Below are 12,841 nucleotides of genomic sequence, written 5' to 3'. Positions count from 1 at the left end.
AGAGTTCTGATTGGTATCCACAGAGGGCGGGCACCCAGGTCAACTGGGCGGGCGCCCAGGGCCTGGCTCCGTTCGGCCTCTGCTTCCTTCCCGTGGCTTCTAGAGTCTTCTAGATGGTAGAAAATTACGCGGTGCGTTGATATCTCTATGTAATCCCGACATGTGGGCCTTTCTTCCTTATTTCCTGATAACCCCTGCAGAAACAGATAAACAACAAAACTCGTGGAATTCTGTCAGATCAAACCCTAATTCTAGGTGTTGGTTGTATATTGGTCCTTTTTCTTGTTTATTTGATAATTAAAATTAATACTTAAGAACCGTCTACAAATACCCCCATACTTAGGCTTTTACTCGTCCTCGAGAAAAGGATGGTTAAGAACAATATCTGGGGTAAAACATTTTAAAATATTATCTTCATAACTGCAGGGTACTTAAAAATCCACTGTGTACTATAGTCAGGGAATTATATGGTTAAGAGTAAAGATCCTTTCTTCTTAATCCTGTCACTTGGAGTTTTTTTTGTACATTTTTGAAATGAAAGTTAGCATACCTTTTATCCTCATAAGTTCTCTCAGATCACTCATTTATCTTTCGTATATCTCACTGAGGCTGTTTTAATTTGCAAAAATTCTCAAGCATACTTACTTTGCATTTATTGCTTGATCAAAACGGGATCCGAGGAGAGGAATGTCATACTCTTAGATCAAAGACTTTGGGAATTTAAAAACTTTGTCAACTCTTGCTGGCATATTGCTTATTAGAGGGACCGTGGGCTATCATTTTCTCTTTCTTTTTTTAAGTGGATACCGAGGTACCCCTAATTCTACTGCTGGACACTTGTCCATTTTTTCTGCGAGGTTATCGAGCACTTGCTCATTTTTATTTCCTCGAAATATCTTTATTTTTGCATAGCCCATGCCTCTAATGTAATAATACTTCGGAAGAGTGAATCTTTCTGAATAAATATCTTGATCTTAGGAGCATGATAAATCTCTCAACAAGGGTCTAACTCATTTTGAACAAACTCAATACAGAGTAGATAATCATAATTAATTTTTTCCAGTTTTAGTAGGCATATAAAACAATGAGGATGGTAGCTAGAATTTTTGAATATTTTGAAATAAATTCTCCAAGTAACAATGATATCAAGAAGAAGAAACTCATACTCTACCATCTCATATTCCATAATGACTTAAGTAACACAGGGTTTTTTAAAAATGATTTTTTTTTCAATAATTGCAAGTTTTAGGAAATATCAGAGAGTGAGATTAATCATAATTAGAAATATTTTAATCTTTTTAATTTATCATGTCGGAAACAATATTCTGCATAATCCAAGATATATGTATGTGTAATAGTAAAGTGTGCAGAGTGTGTACCTGAATCGTGGAGTGGTGTAGTCGAAGTGTGTTTGGCATGTCGAGGGATTTCCCCCATACTTGTTTTCTGCTTTCTTGTACAAGGATAAAGTAGAGATACACAAGACATAATAGTAATAATAATAATAATACTCTTTATTAATCTTGAGGCATTTATTACAAAAGACTAGTAGCAAACTGACAGTAATAGTAGCAAACCGACGATAATAGTAAATCTAAACCGAATTTAAAGATAAATAACTAAGATGCATTGCCTCAAGGTCTAATCTAGATAAGTTAGCGGCGCTCTAATTCCTTAATGTTCTTATTGGCACTAGCAAGATTATGCCTAAGGCCTAATATAATGGTGTTGTGGTTAGAGAGCTGCCTAGTGAGGGAATTAATCGAGGACTGGAGGTCTATGATAACTCTGTCTAGCCTGTGAACGTCCTCATCAATGTCGAGTATAGTCTTGCGACGCTTAGGAGGTGTCTCAAAAGCATTGAGAGCGTGCTTTGGGGCTGTCTTTGGAGGGATGAATTGGACTTTGGCTGCTCTAATCCCTTCGAAGTAAGGTCTCTCCTCCTCCGTAGTGTAGCGTATGCTGCTCATCTTGCCGCTCCGGTTGGTCTTGACTCCAACGACCCTCTCATTGGGTCTAGGTGGAAGGATCCTTGTGCCGGTTGGCACCTGGATGGTGGTCTTTGTCTTGGATGATGATCCCTTGAGGAGTAGGGGTTGTGGCGGTGCGGTGAGAACTGGTTGAGCATGATAGGATTGGGCGGAGCTGTGTTGGCGTAATGGCATGGCTTCTAGCTGTCGCTCTGTGTTGGCCGGGACGAGAGCACGGGCGTCGGGGTCTTCCTTAGGCTCCATGTTGAGGTTGAAGGGGACGACTTCCCAATCATTGTGGAACTTCTCGGCCATTGGAGCAGCGAGGGGCTAAACAAGCTCTAATTGAAGAAGAAGAGAAGGCTTGGTGGATTGGTGTTTGAAAACTGATGTTAGGGGTCTGTTTATATAGGGGTCAAAAAGTGCCTCTAGGGGTTTGTTCTGGTTGCTCCCGTCGATGGGCGTGCTAAACTTTCAATCTGAGGGATTATTCTGATTACCATAAGTGTATTTTCCATAACAGAGAAGATCGGGAACGAGGGGGAACAAGGGCTGGGCGCCCGCCCACTTGATCAGGGCGCCCGCCCTCTCTCTGGCCCCTCTGTGGGCCCGCTTTCTCGAGCGTGTTTCTAGATACAAAACTATTTAGAAAAATATATGTATGACCCAAAAACGTCAGATTAAAAAGGTCGGGCTCTAATTCTCCATGGGAAGGTAAAAATGGACTATGTCTATTTCTTCTAATTCTTTATTGGGCTCTAAAAATAATTTAAGACGTTGACCATTTACCTTGAATAATGTACCTTCGTCATTTTGAAGTGTGATAGCTCCGTGGAATGATGAATTGATTACCTTGAATGGTCCTTCCCATTTGCTCCGGAGTTTTCCATGCGCGAAAAGCTTCACCCTGGAATTAAAAAGTAATACCTTATCTCCGGGTGCGAACTCCTTCTTGATCCTCTTGTCATGCCACCTTTTGACTCTTTCTTTGTAGATCTTCGAATTGTGATATGCTTTCTCTCACACTTCTTCCAATTCTGATAGTTGCATTCCTCTATGTTCTCTAGCGACATCTAGGTCCATATTCCATTTCTTTATGGCCCAGTGTGCTTTGAACTCTAGTTCAACAGGTAGGTGGCAAGTCTTCCTGTACACCAATTGGTAAGGAGACATTCCAATTGGGGTCTTGTATGCTGTCCGGTATGCCCAGACTGCATCGGGTAACTTGTCTTTCCATGCCATTCCCATTTCATTTACTGTCTTCTGAAGAATATTCTTGATTTGTTTGTTGGAAGTCTCTGCTTGGCCACTTGTCTAAGGATGGTAGGGGGTAGCGATGTTGTGACGGATTCCATATTTTGATAGATATTGCTTGAAGCGTTTGTCGATGAAGTGTGCTCCTCCATCACTTATCACTACTCTGGGAAGTCCAAATCTTGGAAATATAATTTCTTCAAACATCCTCTTTGAACTAATGTTGTCGGCATGCTTGCAAGGTAATGCTTCTACCCACTTGGAGACGTAATCAACTGCCACCAAGATGTACTCACACTTCTTTGATGGAGGAAATGGACCCATGTAGTCTATTCCCCAGACATCAAAGAGCTCAATCTGAAGGTTGTTGGTGAGTGGCATTGCATCCCTTGTATTTATATTTTCGTGCCTTTGACATGGCCCACATCTTCTGATATATTGCTTCGTGTCTTCATACATTGTAGGCCAGTAGAATCCACACTGCCAGATCTTTGAATGTGTACGGAATGCTCCATAATGACCTCCATATGGTGATGAATGACATCTGTCGATAATCTTCCATCCTTCCTCAGTGGTCACACATCTCCTGAGTAAGCCATCAGAGCATATATGTGAACGACTTTCTTGAATAAGCTTCTTCTTGTTTGCTCTTGGTGGTACATACCCTGAAACCAAAAAACTAACAATATCTGCATACCAGGGGTCAGACCTGTTAATCCCGTAGAGCATGTCATCCCGGAGTGAATCATTGATGGGGGTTTCCTGTGGACTCTTAAAATACATTCTAGACAAGTGATCAGCAACAAAATTTTCTACTCCCTTTTTATCTTTTATTTCTAAGTCAAATTCTTGGAGTAATAAGATCCATCTAATCAGGCGAGGGTTAGCATCTTTTTTAGTGAGCAAATATTTTAGTGCAGCATGATCAGTGTAAACAATTATTTTAGCTCCAACTAAATAAGATCTAAATTTGTCAATGGCAAAGACAACGGCCAGAAGCTCTTTTTCAGTGGTTGCATAATTAAGTTGAGCTCCTGTCAAAGTTTTACTGGCATAAGCAATTGCATGATGCTTCTTATCTTTAGTTTGTCCCAAAACTTCCCCCACAGCATAATCTCTAGCATCACACATAATTTTAAAAGGCAACGACCAATCAGGGGGTTGAATGATTGGTGCAGAGATGAGTGCTTTCTTTAATAAATTGAAAGATGTTAGACATGCATCATCAAATTCAAAAGGAGCATCCTTGGCTAGCAAAAGAGTAAGTGGTCTAGCAATGAATGAAAAATCTTTTATGAATCTACGATAAAAACCAGCATGGCCAAGAAAGCTTCGAATTCCTTTTATGTTCACAGGTGGAGGTAGTTGTTCAATTACTTCAATTTTAGCTTTGTCTACCTCAATACCTCTTTCAGACACTGTAACACCCAAAAATTTGTTTTCAATCAATAGGAATTAATTTGATTTAATTAAGCATTTTGGTGAGCATTGAATCTAGTGAATAAAATAGTTTTGGTCAAAATTAAAATCTATTATAATTTTAGAAAACATGGTTGTGCATTTCATGCTGGTGCATATTTAATTTTGTGTTGTTGCTTTTTGTTTGATTTTGTTTGCATTCAAAACTCTCTTTGAAAAGGCTTTGGAAAAATATATTGGAAAAAGTTAAAAAAAAAAAAAACAAAACCCCCAGCCGTAGCCAGCCCCCGCGCGCGGCCCAGCACCCCTGCGGCCCAGCTGCGCGGCCAGGGCGCGCATGCGCACCCCCCTCCCCTCTCTGTCTGACCGCTAGGCCCGTTCCTTCCCTCCTCCTTGCCGCTGACATGCGGGCCCCACTGGGCGACGCTCGTCCCCCTCCTCTCGCCGTGAGCGAGTAGGACTCGGCCGGGAGATTTTCCACCGAACCGAACCCGTGGACTCCGGGATTTGCTTGCCAAAACGCTTGCCCAGCGCCCTATAAAGCTTCCAAGTATCGCAGCGGATTTCTTTTCCGTTAGACGCGCGTCCGAGGAACCCTAGCCGCCGCAGCGCGAAGCTTTGCATCTTGCCGAAAGCCAACTCCATCACCGCACGCCGCGAGCCGTCTTCGTCACCTCTCGGTCCAAGCAAAGGGTCTCAGCGAGGTCGCGGTGAGCTTCTCTCCCTCCCGGTGTTCTTCTTTCTTGAAACGGGGCTCGAAAACAAGGAGTCAGCGTACGCCGGCGAGCTCCGGGTGGCGCCCATGGCGCGCCACCGCGCCGGAGCACAGGAACCGGCCGGCCGTCGCCTGGCCCCTCCCTGGTGACCTGAGAACCGCCCAGATCAAGATCGACGGTCCAGAAAGAAAGATACCCCTTCGAGGGGCTTTTTCTTTAAGAGTCCCTGGAAAAACTTAGTAATCAGCCCGCGGTCCTTGGCGCTCTGATCAAGTTTCTGTTTTCAAAGTTAGAAAACGTATTTCCTGGCGGCTGAGTTCAAATGCGCTTTCCAGAAAATTACAGAATTGCCACTGATTTTGTTTAGCTCATAATATATTCATTTTAACTCCGTTTTTATCCATTCAAATTGCGTTAGGTTCGTAATTATATGCTCTACATGTTAGAAACATTAGTTTACTGTTTTGAAACTTTTTATTTCTGCAGTACTATTTAATTAATTATTTCTCTATAGGAAATCTTAGAAAACTCATATCTTTCACGTTTTAATTCCGATTTTCGTGAACTTTACGTCTGTGTGATCGTAGCGCTGCGTAGATTATTTTCATAAACTTTTATATTTGTTTTACCACTGTTTGGTGTAATGTTCTAATTATACCTTGTTTGCTTCGTGTATGATTGTCTACATTGGATTGCGTGTTGTTGATTGATGATTGGGATTAGACGGTGAGCCGTACGTTGGTGACCAAGACCAAGCTTTTGAGGACCAGCAGGCTCAGGAGAGCTTTGAGCAAGGCAAGTATAACTTGGGACCATCCTTGTTACCTATTCACTTATAACTACATATATATATCATATGCATGCTATCACCTTGTCGACCTTAGCAAAATCATAGATGATTGTTACCTGTATTCCTTGCTACCTACTTGATATGCATTTGGTATAGATGTGCTAGTGCTTGATATAATCCATGATCTTGTAAGATGATTAATAGCTATGCAATGAACATAAAAGAATGACAAATAACTGTATGAGATCTTGTCTGTACGTGATCACCCGGGATAACAGTGCAACCATGAGGGCTATTATGGCTCTGGCTTTAGCTCAGTATGAAGCCCTTTTCTAGCTTGTTAGCGGTTACCCGAAAGGGCGGAGGGGCTGAACCGTTTTGGGTATAGTGTGGCCTCTGTCTGTATGAGTATAGGCTGCGAGTCATTGTGCCATCGGAAGGGGGGCTCTATATCTGCGCGCAAAGGAAACCTTGCGGTCCTAACTTGTTAGACGAACTTTTGAAAGGCTTCATAGTGATCCCTGCCGACCTCCCTAGGAAGGGGGTTAAGAGATTAGCTACCTCGGGCGAAAGGGTAAATCATGACTCATGGGTAAAGATGTACAACCTCTGCAGAGTGTAAAACTGGTATACTAGCCGAGCTCACGGTCAGGAGCGGCCTTGGGGACATCTACATTAAGATGATGAGCTTGTTAAGTTGTTATGTTAATTTGATTATCGTTTATGCTATGAGATTAATTATGCTTACACTTGATCATGTGATTAATGGATTATTTAAGCTTCCTTGACAATTGCTATTTAATTATGAACATGCTATCCACTATTAAAAGCTAAATGCAGTCAAACCAGTGTCAGCTATTTGAGCCTCATGAACCCCTGGTTATACTTGTTGAGTACGATATGTGCTCACTCTTGCAATTTCCCAACACCTCAGGGTATGATAATGAAGATGACTGGAATGAGGATTATCGGTATGAGTACTAGGTTTGGAGTCAACCAGTCAACAGTGTCCCTGTGTGGAGCTTCCGTCGAGAGCGTTGTTTAATATTATTATCATCTTTGTATGAGACTATGTGATATATTATATTCCGCTATGTATTAAACACTGCAATGGTACATTTGAGATTTGTCTACTTATTTGTGCGACTATTCCTGGGGCACATATGAGTCTTTTATGCATCCTATTTTGTTCTTAAAATATGGGTGTGACAGACACTAGGTGTCCCAGCACTATTCCTTCCTTAACCATAAAATGACATTTTTCCCAATTAAGGACTAAGTGCTTTTCTTCATATCTTTGCAAAACCTTGTCTAAGTTTTCAAGTCAACTATCAAAAGTTTTTCCATAAACAGAGAAATCATCCATGAAAACTTCCATAATCTCTTCAATCATATAAGAAAATATAGACATCATGCATCTTTGAAAAGAAGCTGGTGCATTACATAACCCAAAAGATATTCTATGGTAGGCATAAATTCCATACAGACATGTAAAAGTAGTTTTGCTTTGATCATCAGGATGGATCGGGATCTGATGATACCCTGAATATCCATCTAAGAAACAAAAGAACGAATGGTTTGCTAATCACTCTAGCATCTCATCTATGAAATGTAAAGGAAAGTGATCCTTTCTTGTGGCTTTGTTTAGTTTTCTATAGTCTATGCACATCTGCCATCCTGTGACGGTGCGTTGCGGAATTAGCTCGTTCTTTTCATTCATAATGACAGTCAGGCCTACCTTTTTAGGCACAACTTGAACTGGGCTTACCCACTCACTATGCGGCACAGGATATATAATCCCTGCATGCAGCAACTTTATAACTTCCTTTTTAACTACCTCTCTCATAGTGTTGTTAAGTCTACGTTGGGGTTCTCGAGAAGGTGAAACAGAAGGATCTGTTGGAATACGATGGGTACAAATCATAGGGCTGATTCCTGTAAGATCTTGGAGTGAGTAGCCGAAAACTGAGTGATGTTTCTCAAGAATGGTCATTAATCGTAGAGTTTGATCGTGGGTGAGTTTATCACTAATGATCACAGGAAACTCTGGATTATTGTTTAGGAAAGCATAGGTAAGACCGGGTGGTAAAGTTTTAAGCTCTATGGGAGGTCTAGGCGTTTCTGCAAACTCATCTAAGGGTTCAGGTTCAGAAGGTTCAACTTCTTCTTCTATGAAGAAAGGAGTTTCATCTTCTAAGTCTGGTTCATCTAAAAGCTCTAGAGATGCAGCCTTTACCTCCTCCATAGGATCAGGCAAAAGATATGACTCGGCCGTATTGTTTAAGGAGTGTGAAATTGTTATTGGGAATTTAAAAGTTTTTCCAAAAGAAATATGTAGCTTTCCAGTATGACCTTCATAAAGGAGTCTTCTAAAAGGTTGTCCTATCAGCAGGTCGAAGTCCCATGTATCAAAGATATAGAAGTTCAAATGAACCATGGAGCCTTCTACCGTAATGGGTAGGACATTAATAATTCCAAGACTGGGGACTAATCGTCCCAAAGATTCCTTTATGACCTTTGTTGTGGGGGTTAAAACAAGATTTTTAAATAATTTAAGTGCAAAAGATTCAGACATGATGTTGATCCCCACAACAGGATTATAGAGAGCACCAAATCGATCAGAATTATAAGCACAGCGTATAGTTATAGAGGGTGTGCCCAAACGGATCACATCAGAGGAAAGCTCTGATTCCTCCAACCACTCGCTACTCATGACTGAGATAAGCTCTCTCAATTGATATTCAGTTGGCAAACAAATGCTAAGATGGCCATTTTGGGGTCTGTTAATAGAATGGTAGTTTGAAATGTTTCCAAAATTGGCAAAAAGATCAGATTCTATATCCAGCATGAAGTCCGGTGGTGGAATTTCTTCCTTTTGTGGCTCAGAACTTAGGATAGCTAAAGTAGATGAAGAATTTGGCAGAGTGTCTACTTCGGCTTCATAGGTTTCATCATGAAGGGTATTATCCATCTCAGCTTCTAGGATTCTATCTAGGATCACTCTAGCTTCATCAGTAGGGATGCGAAAGAAAGAACCTCTAGACATTGTGTGTAGCATTTGTTTGTGATTTTTCTGAAGACCTCAAAAAAAGTGAAATAAAAGAACAGGGTCTTCAAGATTAAGGTTTGGACCAGATTCTAAAAGATTAGAAAAATGTTTCTAGGATTTTCCCAAAGTTTCATTATCTTTTTGTTTAAAAGATAGGACTTCGAGTCTAAGGTCGCCGATACGGTCGAGGGAATAAAAATCTAGACAAAAGTTGGCTCTTAAAACTCCCCATTGACCTCGTTGTTGACTTACCTTCTGACAGTACCATTGTCTAGCTTCTCCCCTTAAAGAAAAAGGAAAAAGCTTCCAACGTAAAGTTTTATCAGAAATGCCTTCAATGCGAAGACAATCACATGTTTGCTCAAAATCTCTAATATGAAGGTAAGGGTTTTCGTCTTCCTTTCCGGAAAAAGATAGGTTTTGAATCATGGCAATCAACCTAGAACTTAACTTATACTGGGATGTTTGGATAGGCTGTGATGACTCCCATGGTAAAAGGTCAGTTTCCGAAGGTGTTGCAGATTCAGGGATTGATTTAGAATTTTGGTTTTCCATAAGGTAAGAGTAAAGAAAATAAATACACAATATAAAAGATAAGAAAAGATAAAAGTATAGATACAAGCTAGTAATAAGACTCAAGGTTATCTCAGCAAACCGTCTTTCTCCCCGGCAACGGCGCCAGAAATGATTGTTGATATTTGGGAACGCAATAAGGAATTGATCCACAAGCGCACGGATATCGGTGAGCACTTCACCCGGGAGGTTATCTAGAGTATCGTATTTATATTTTTACCACTAGGAGAAAGAGTGCATCTGACTAACCCGGTCTATTACTACTAACCCTTTAGGCAACAAAGAATGTTTCTCGATGTGAGTGATAAATAGAGAAGACTGCAACCGTAGTCTCTTTCTAACCTTAGTAAGGATGATCTACTGTTCTATTGGGGAGGCTAACGGAATCTAGACACCACAGAGGATGTTCAACCCACACCTATAAACCATATCCTTCCTGCTAACGAGATATGGTCTTCAAAGGTAACTCGGAAATGTCACGTTCCTCGCTACTACCACGATCCAGCTAGTCAGGGAATATCTATGAGTACCCTAGCCTAAACACCACGTTTATGCAACAATGATTACTCTAAACTCTACGCGAAGAGATTAAAGTAAACTCATAAACCAAAAGAACAATAAAACAAGAACTTACTAGAATTTAGAAGTCAAAATACTGAAGAATCCTAGGAGCAAGCTTCGGGTTAGGAGAACTTGATCGCGCAGGTACAAACTTGGAGTAGACACCGACAAGCCGGGCTTCCTCCAATCTACACCTCCACTCTATCTCTCTCAATCTAGTAGAAACTAGAAGATCTATTTCTACTCACATTAGATGCTAAGCCTAAAAAGAAATTTTATTTAGAGAAGAGGTTTTCCTTCGAGGGCTCCCCTCAACTCTATAAAACTTGTCTCCTCCAGGGGCCAGGGGGTCTGGTTTTATAGTCCCTTCAAGTGAACGTGAGCCATTGGATCAAACCAACATTGATTGGACGGTTATCCTTGATCCTTTAGGTCGGTGGAACGTCGCGCGCGAAAAGAGTTCTGATTGACATCCAACAGACGGCGGGCGCCCAGGTCAACTGGGCGGGCGCTCAGGGCCTAGCTCCGTTCGGTCTCTGCTTCCTTCCCGTGGCTTCTGGAGTCTTCTAGATGGTAGAAAATTGTGCGGTGCGTTGATATCTCTATGTAATCCCGACATGTGGGCCTTTCTTCCTTATTTCCTGATAACCCCCTGCAGAAATAGATAAACAACAAAACTCATGGAATTCTGTCAGATCAAACCCTAATTCTAGGTGTTGGTTGTATATTGGTCCTTTCTCTTGTTTATTTGATAATTAAAATTAATACTTAAGAACCGTCAACAAACATCACTGATCTTCTTTAACTTGATTTTCTCTCTCTTATTAAGCAGCTTGGAGTTGAACTGAATGTAGACTAACTTGTTAAGACGTGTTGTAGTAAGCCTATTGCTCTTCTTAGTGTGTATCTATAGATTAAAATAACTAACTAAGAACATGTTCAGGTCTGCAATTTAATTGAAAAACTTCTGAAATGCTGACAGCATATAGCTACTTACTGCTTCAAACCTGCTCCAATTTCTTTCACAACCAGAGGCACTTGCTGTCAAAGAGAGGATCCTTGTTGCCATCTTCTGTAAGGCTGGTACTTCAGTTCCATACAGCCACCACCATGATGCTAGAATGAATGCAAACACCACTTTTAGTAAGTAGGTACAATTAATTTATTGTGGGCTGAAAACAACAAACAATCAGATTGGAATAGATAGCAAGTACCTCTACCTGGGTTGTAATCAAAATTTTGGAAAGTCTTTACCAGCTTCTTTCTAAATGGTCCTTCCCTATTCTGAAACTTTCTCAGTTCAACATGGGCAGCCTGATCTTGCTTATCCTCATCATGAAAATAGAAGATCTCCACACAACTAATGAATCCTTCTGTTATTGTGGGCTCATCAAAGATTGTTGGATTAACATAACTGTAGTGTGGATTCAGCAAATAAGGTGTCAAATGCAGTGGAGAATCAAGTCTTCCTTTCATCTTCTTGTCAACAACAACAATTACCTCCTTGTAGCGAGACTCATTATTGCCCAAGGCCTCCTTGATCTCTCTCTTTGCCTTTAGTAGTTCTCCATAAATGAAACCCATGGATGGCTTCACATCCCCATCAACCAAGTGGAGAACTTTGAACAATGGCTCAAAAACACTCACCGTTAGCTTCACATCCTTCCAGAAGGTTGGATTCAATATAATAGCTGTGGCATCTTTTCCTTTCTTTGATTTTACCTCCCTCAGTGAGTCCCACCTACTATGAACAACCATCTTTCTTAGCTGGTCCTTCTTCTCTAGTATGCTATTCAATGTGAGAAAGGTTGAAGCAAACCTAGTCACTCCTAGCCTTACTATCTCCTACCCCTCTGTGAAGTATCTCATGCATTCTAATGTTCTTGTGTGCCCATAAACAAATATGGTGAATGCCTTTGCATGCTCAATCACCTTCTTGAACTGAGCCAAATTGCCAATTCCTTGCAACATCAGGTTTATTGTGTGAGTTGCACAAGAGGTCTAAAATATTTGTGGTCCCTTCTCAAGCAATAGCTTCTTTGCTCCCATATTGTTAGACGCATTGTCTGTCACTACTTGCACCACATTTTCTAGACCAATGTCTTCAATTGCTTTGTCTACTAGTTCAAAGATGACTTCACTTGTGTGTGACACATTTGACATCTCTTTTGAGCTGACAAAACTGGTTCCATCAGCACAATTAGTGCATAGGTTCATTATGCTTCTCCTCTTCCTATCTGACCAAGCATCGGTCATAATAGAACACCCATTCTTCATCTTCTCGGCTTCACGTTCTTGCAGCAAAGTCTTGGTTCTTGTGTATTCTTCTTCTAGCAATCTCTCTTGCAGATCATACTGACTTGGAGGTTCAAGTCCAGCCCCAAATTGTCCAATTGCTTCACACATTTGCTTGAACTCATCATTGTCACATGCATTGAATGGTATTGCTACCAATGTTACAAAAAAAAGAAGGTTAATTCGTGTTCAGTACAGCCATAATAGCATCTAA

General features: G+C 40.9%; 1 protein-coding gene across 1 annotated transcript; it reads right to left on the bottom strand.

Moving 5' to 3' along the window:
- Positions 1 to 5,412: 5,412 nt before the first annotated feature.
- On the bottom strand, positions 5,413 to 12,090 carry LOC110431547. Its single transcript, XM_021450652.1, has 3 exons — positions 11,547 to 12,090; positions 11,340 to 11,448; positions 5,413 to 5,509 (listed from the first exon to the last, which is right to left on the bottom strand). Exons 1-3 carry the CDS (start codon positions 12,088 to 12,090, stop codon positions 5,413 to 5,415), a joined length of 750 nt encoding a protein of 249 aa, XP_021306327.1.
- Between the last annotated feature and the right edge of the window lie 751 nt (positions 12,091 to 12,841).

Source organism: Sorghum bicolor, unplaced genomic scaffold (assembly GCF_000003195.3).
Source record: "Sorghum bicolor cultivar BTx623 unplaced genomic scaffold, Sorghum_bicolor_NCBIv3 super_380, whole genome shotgun sequence".
NCBI lineage: Eukaryota > Viridiplantae > Streptophyta > Magnoliopsida > Poales > Poaceae > Sorghum > Sorghum bicolor.
This window is presented reverse-complemented; position numbering and strand designations above follow the sequence as displayed.

Excerpts from the sequence above, each read along its gene's own strand:
- LOC110431547 (XM_021450652.1), bottom strand. The coding sequence starts at position 12,090 with ATGGTTGTTCATAGTAGGTGGGACTCACTGAGGGAGGTAAAATCAAAG. Across the intron at positions 11,449-11,546 it reads TGATTACAACCCAGGTAGAG|CATCATGGTGGTGGCTGTAT; the intron begins GTACTTGCTATC and ends CATTCATTCTAG. Across the intron at positions 5,510-11,339 it reads TGTGAAAGAAATTGGAGCAG|GTCACCAGGGAGGGGCCAGG; the intron begins GTTTGAAGCAGT and ends GGCGGTTCTCAG.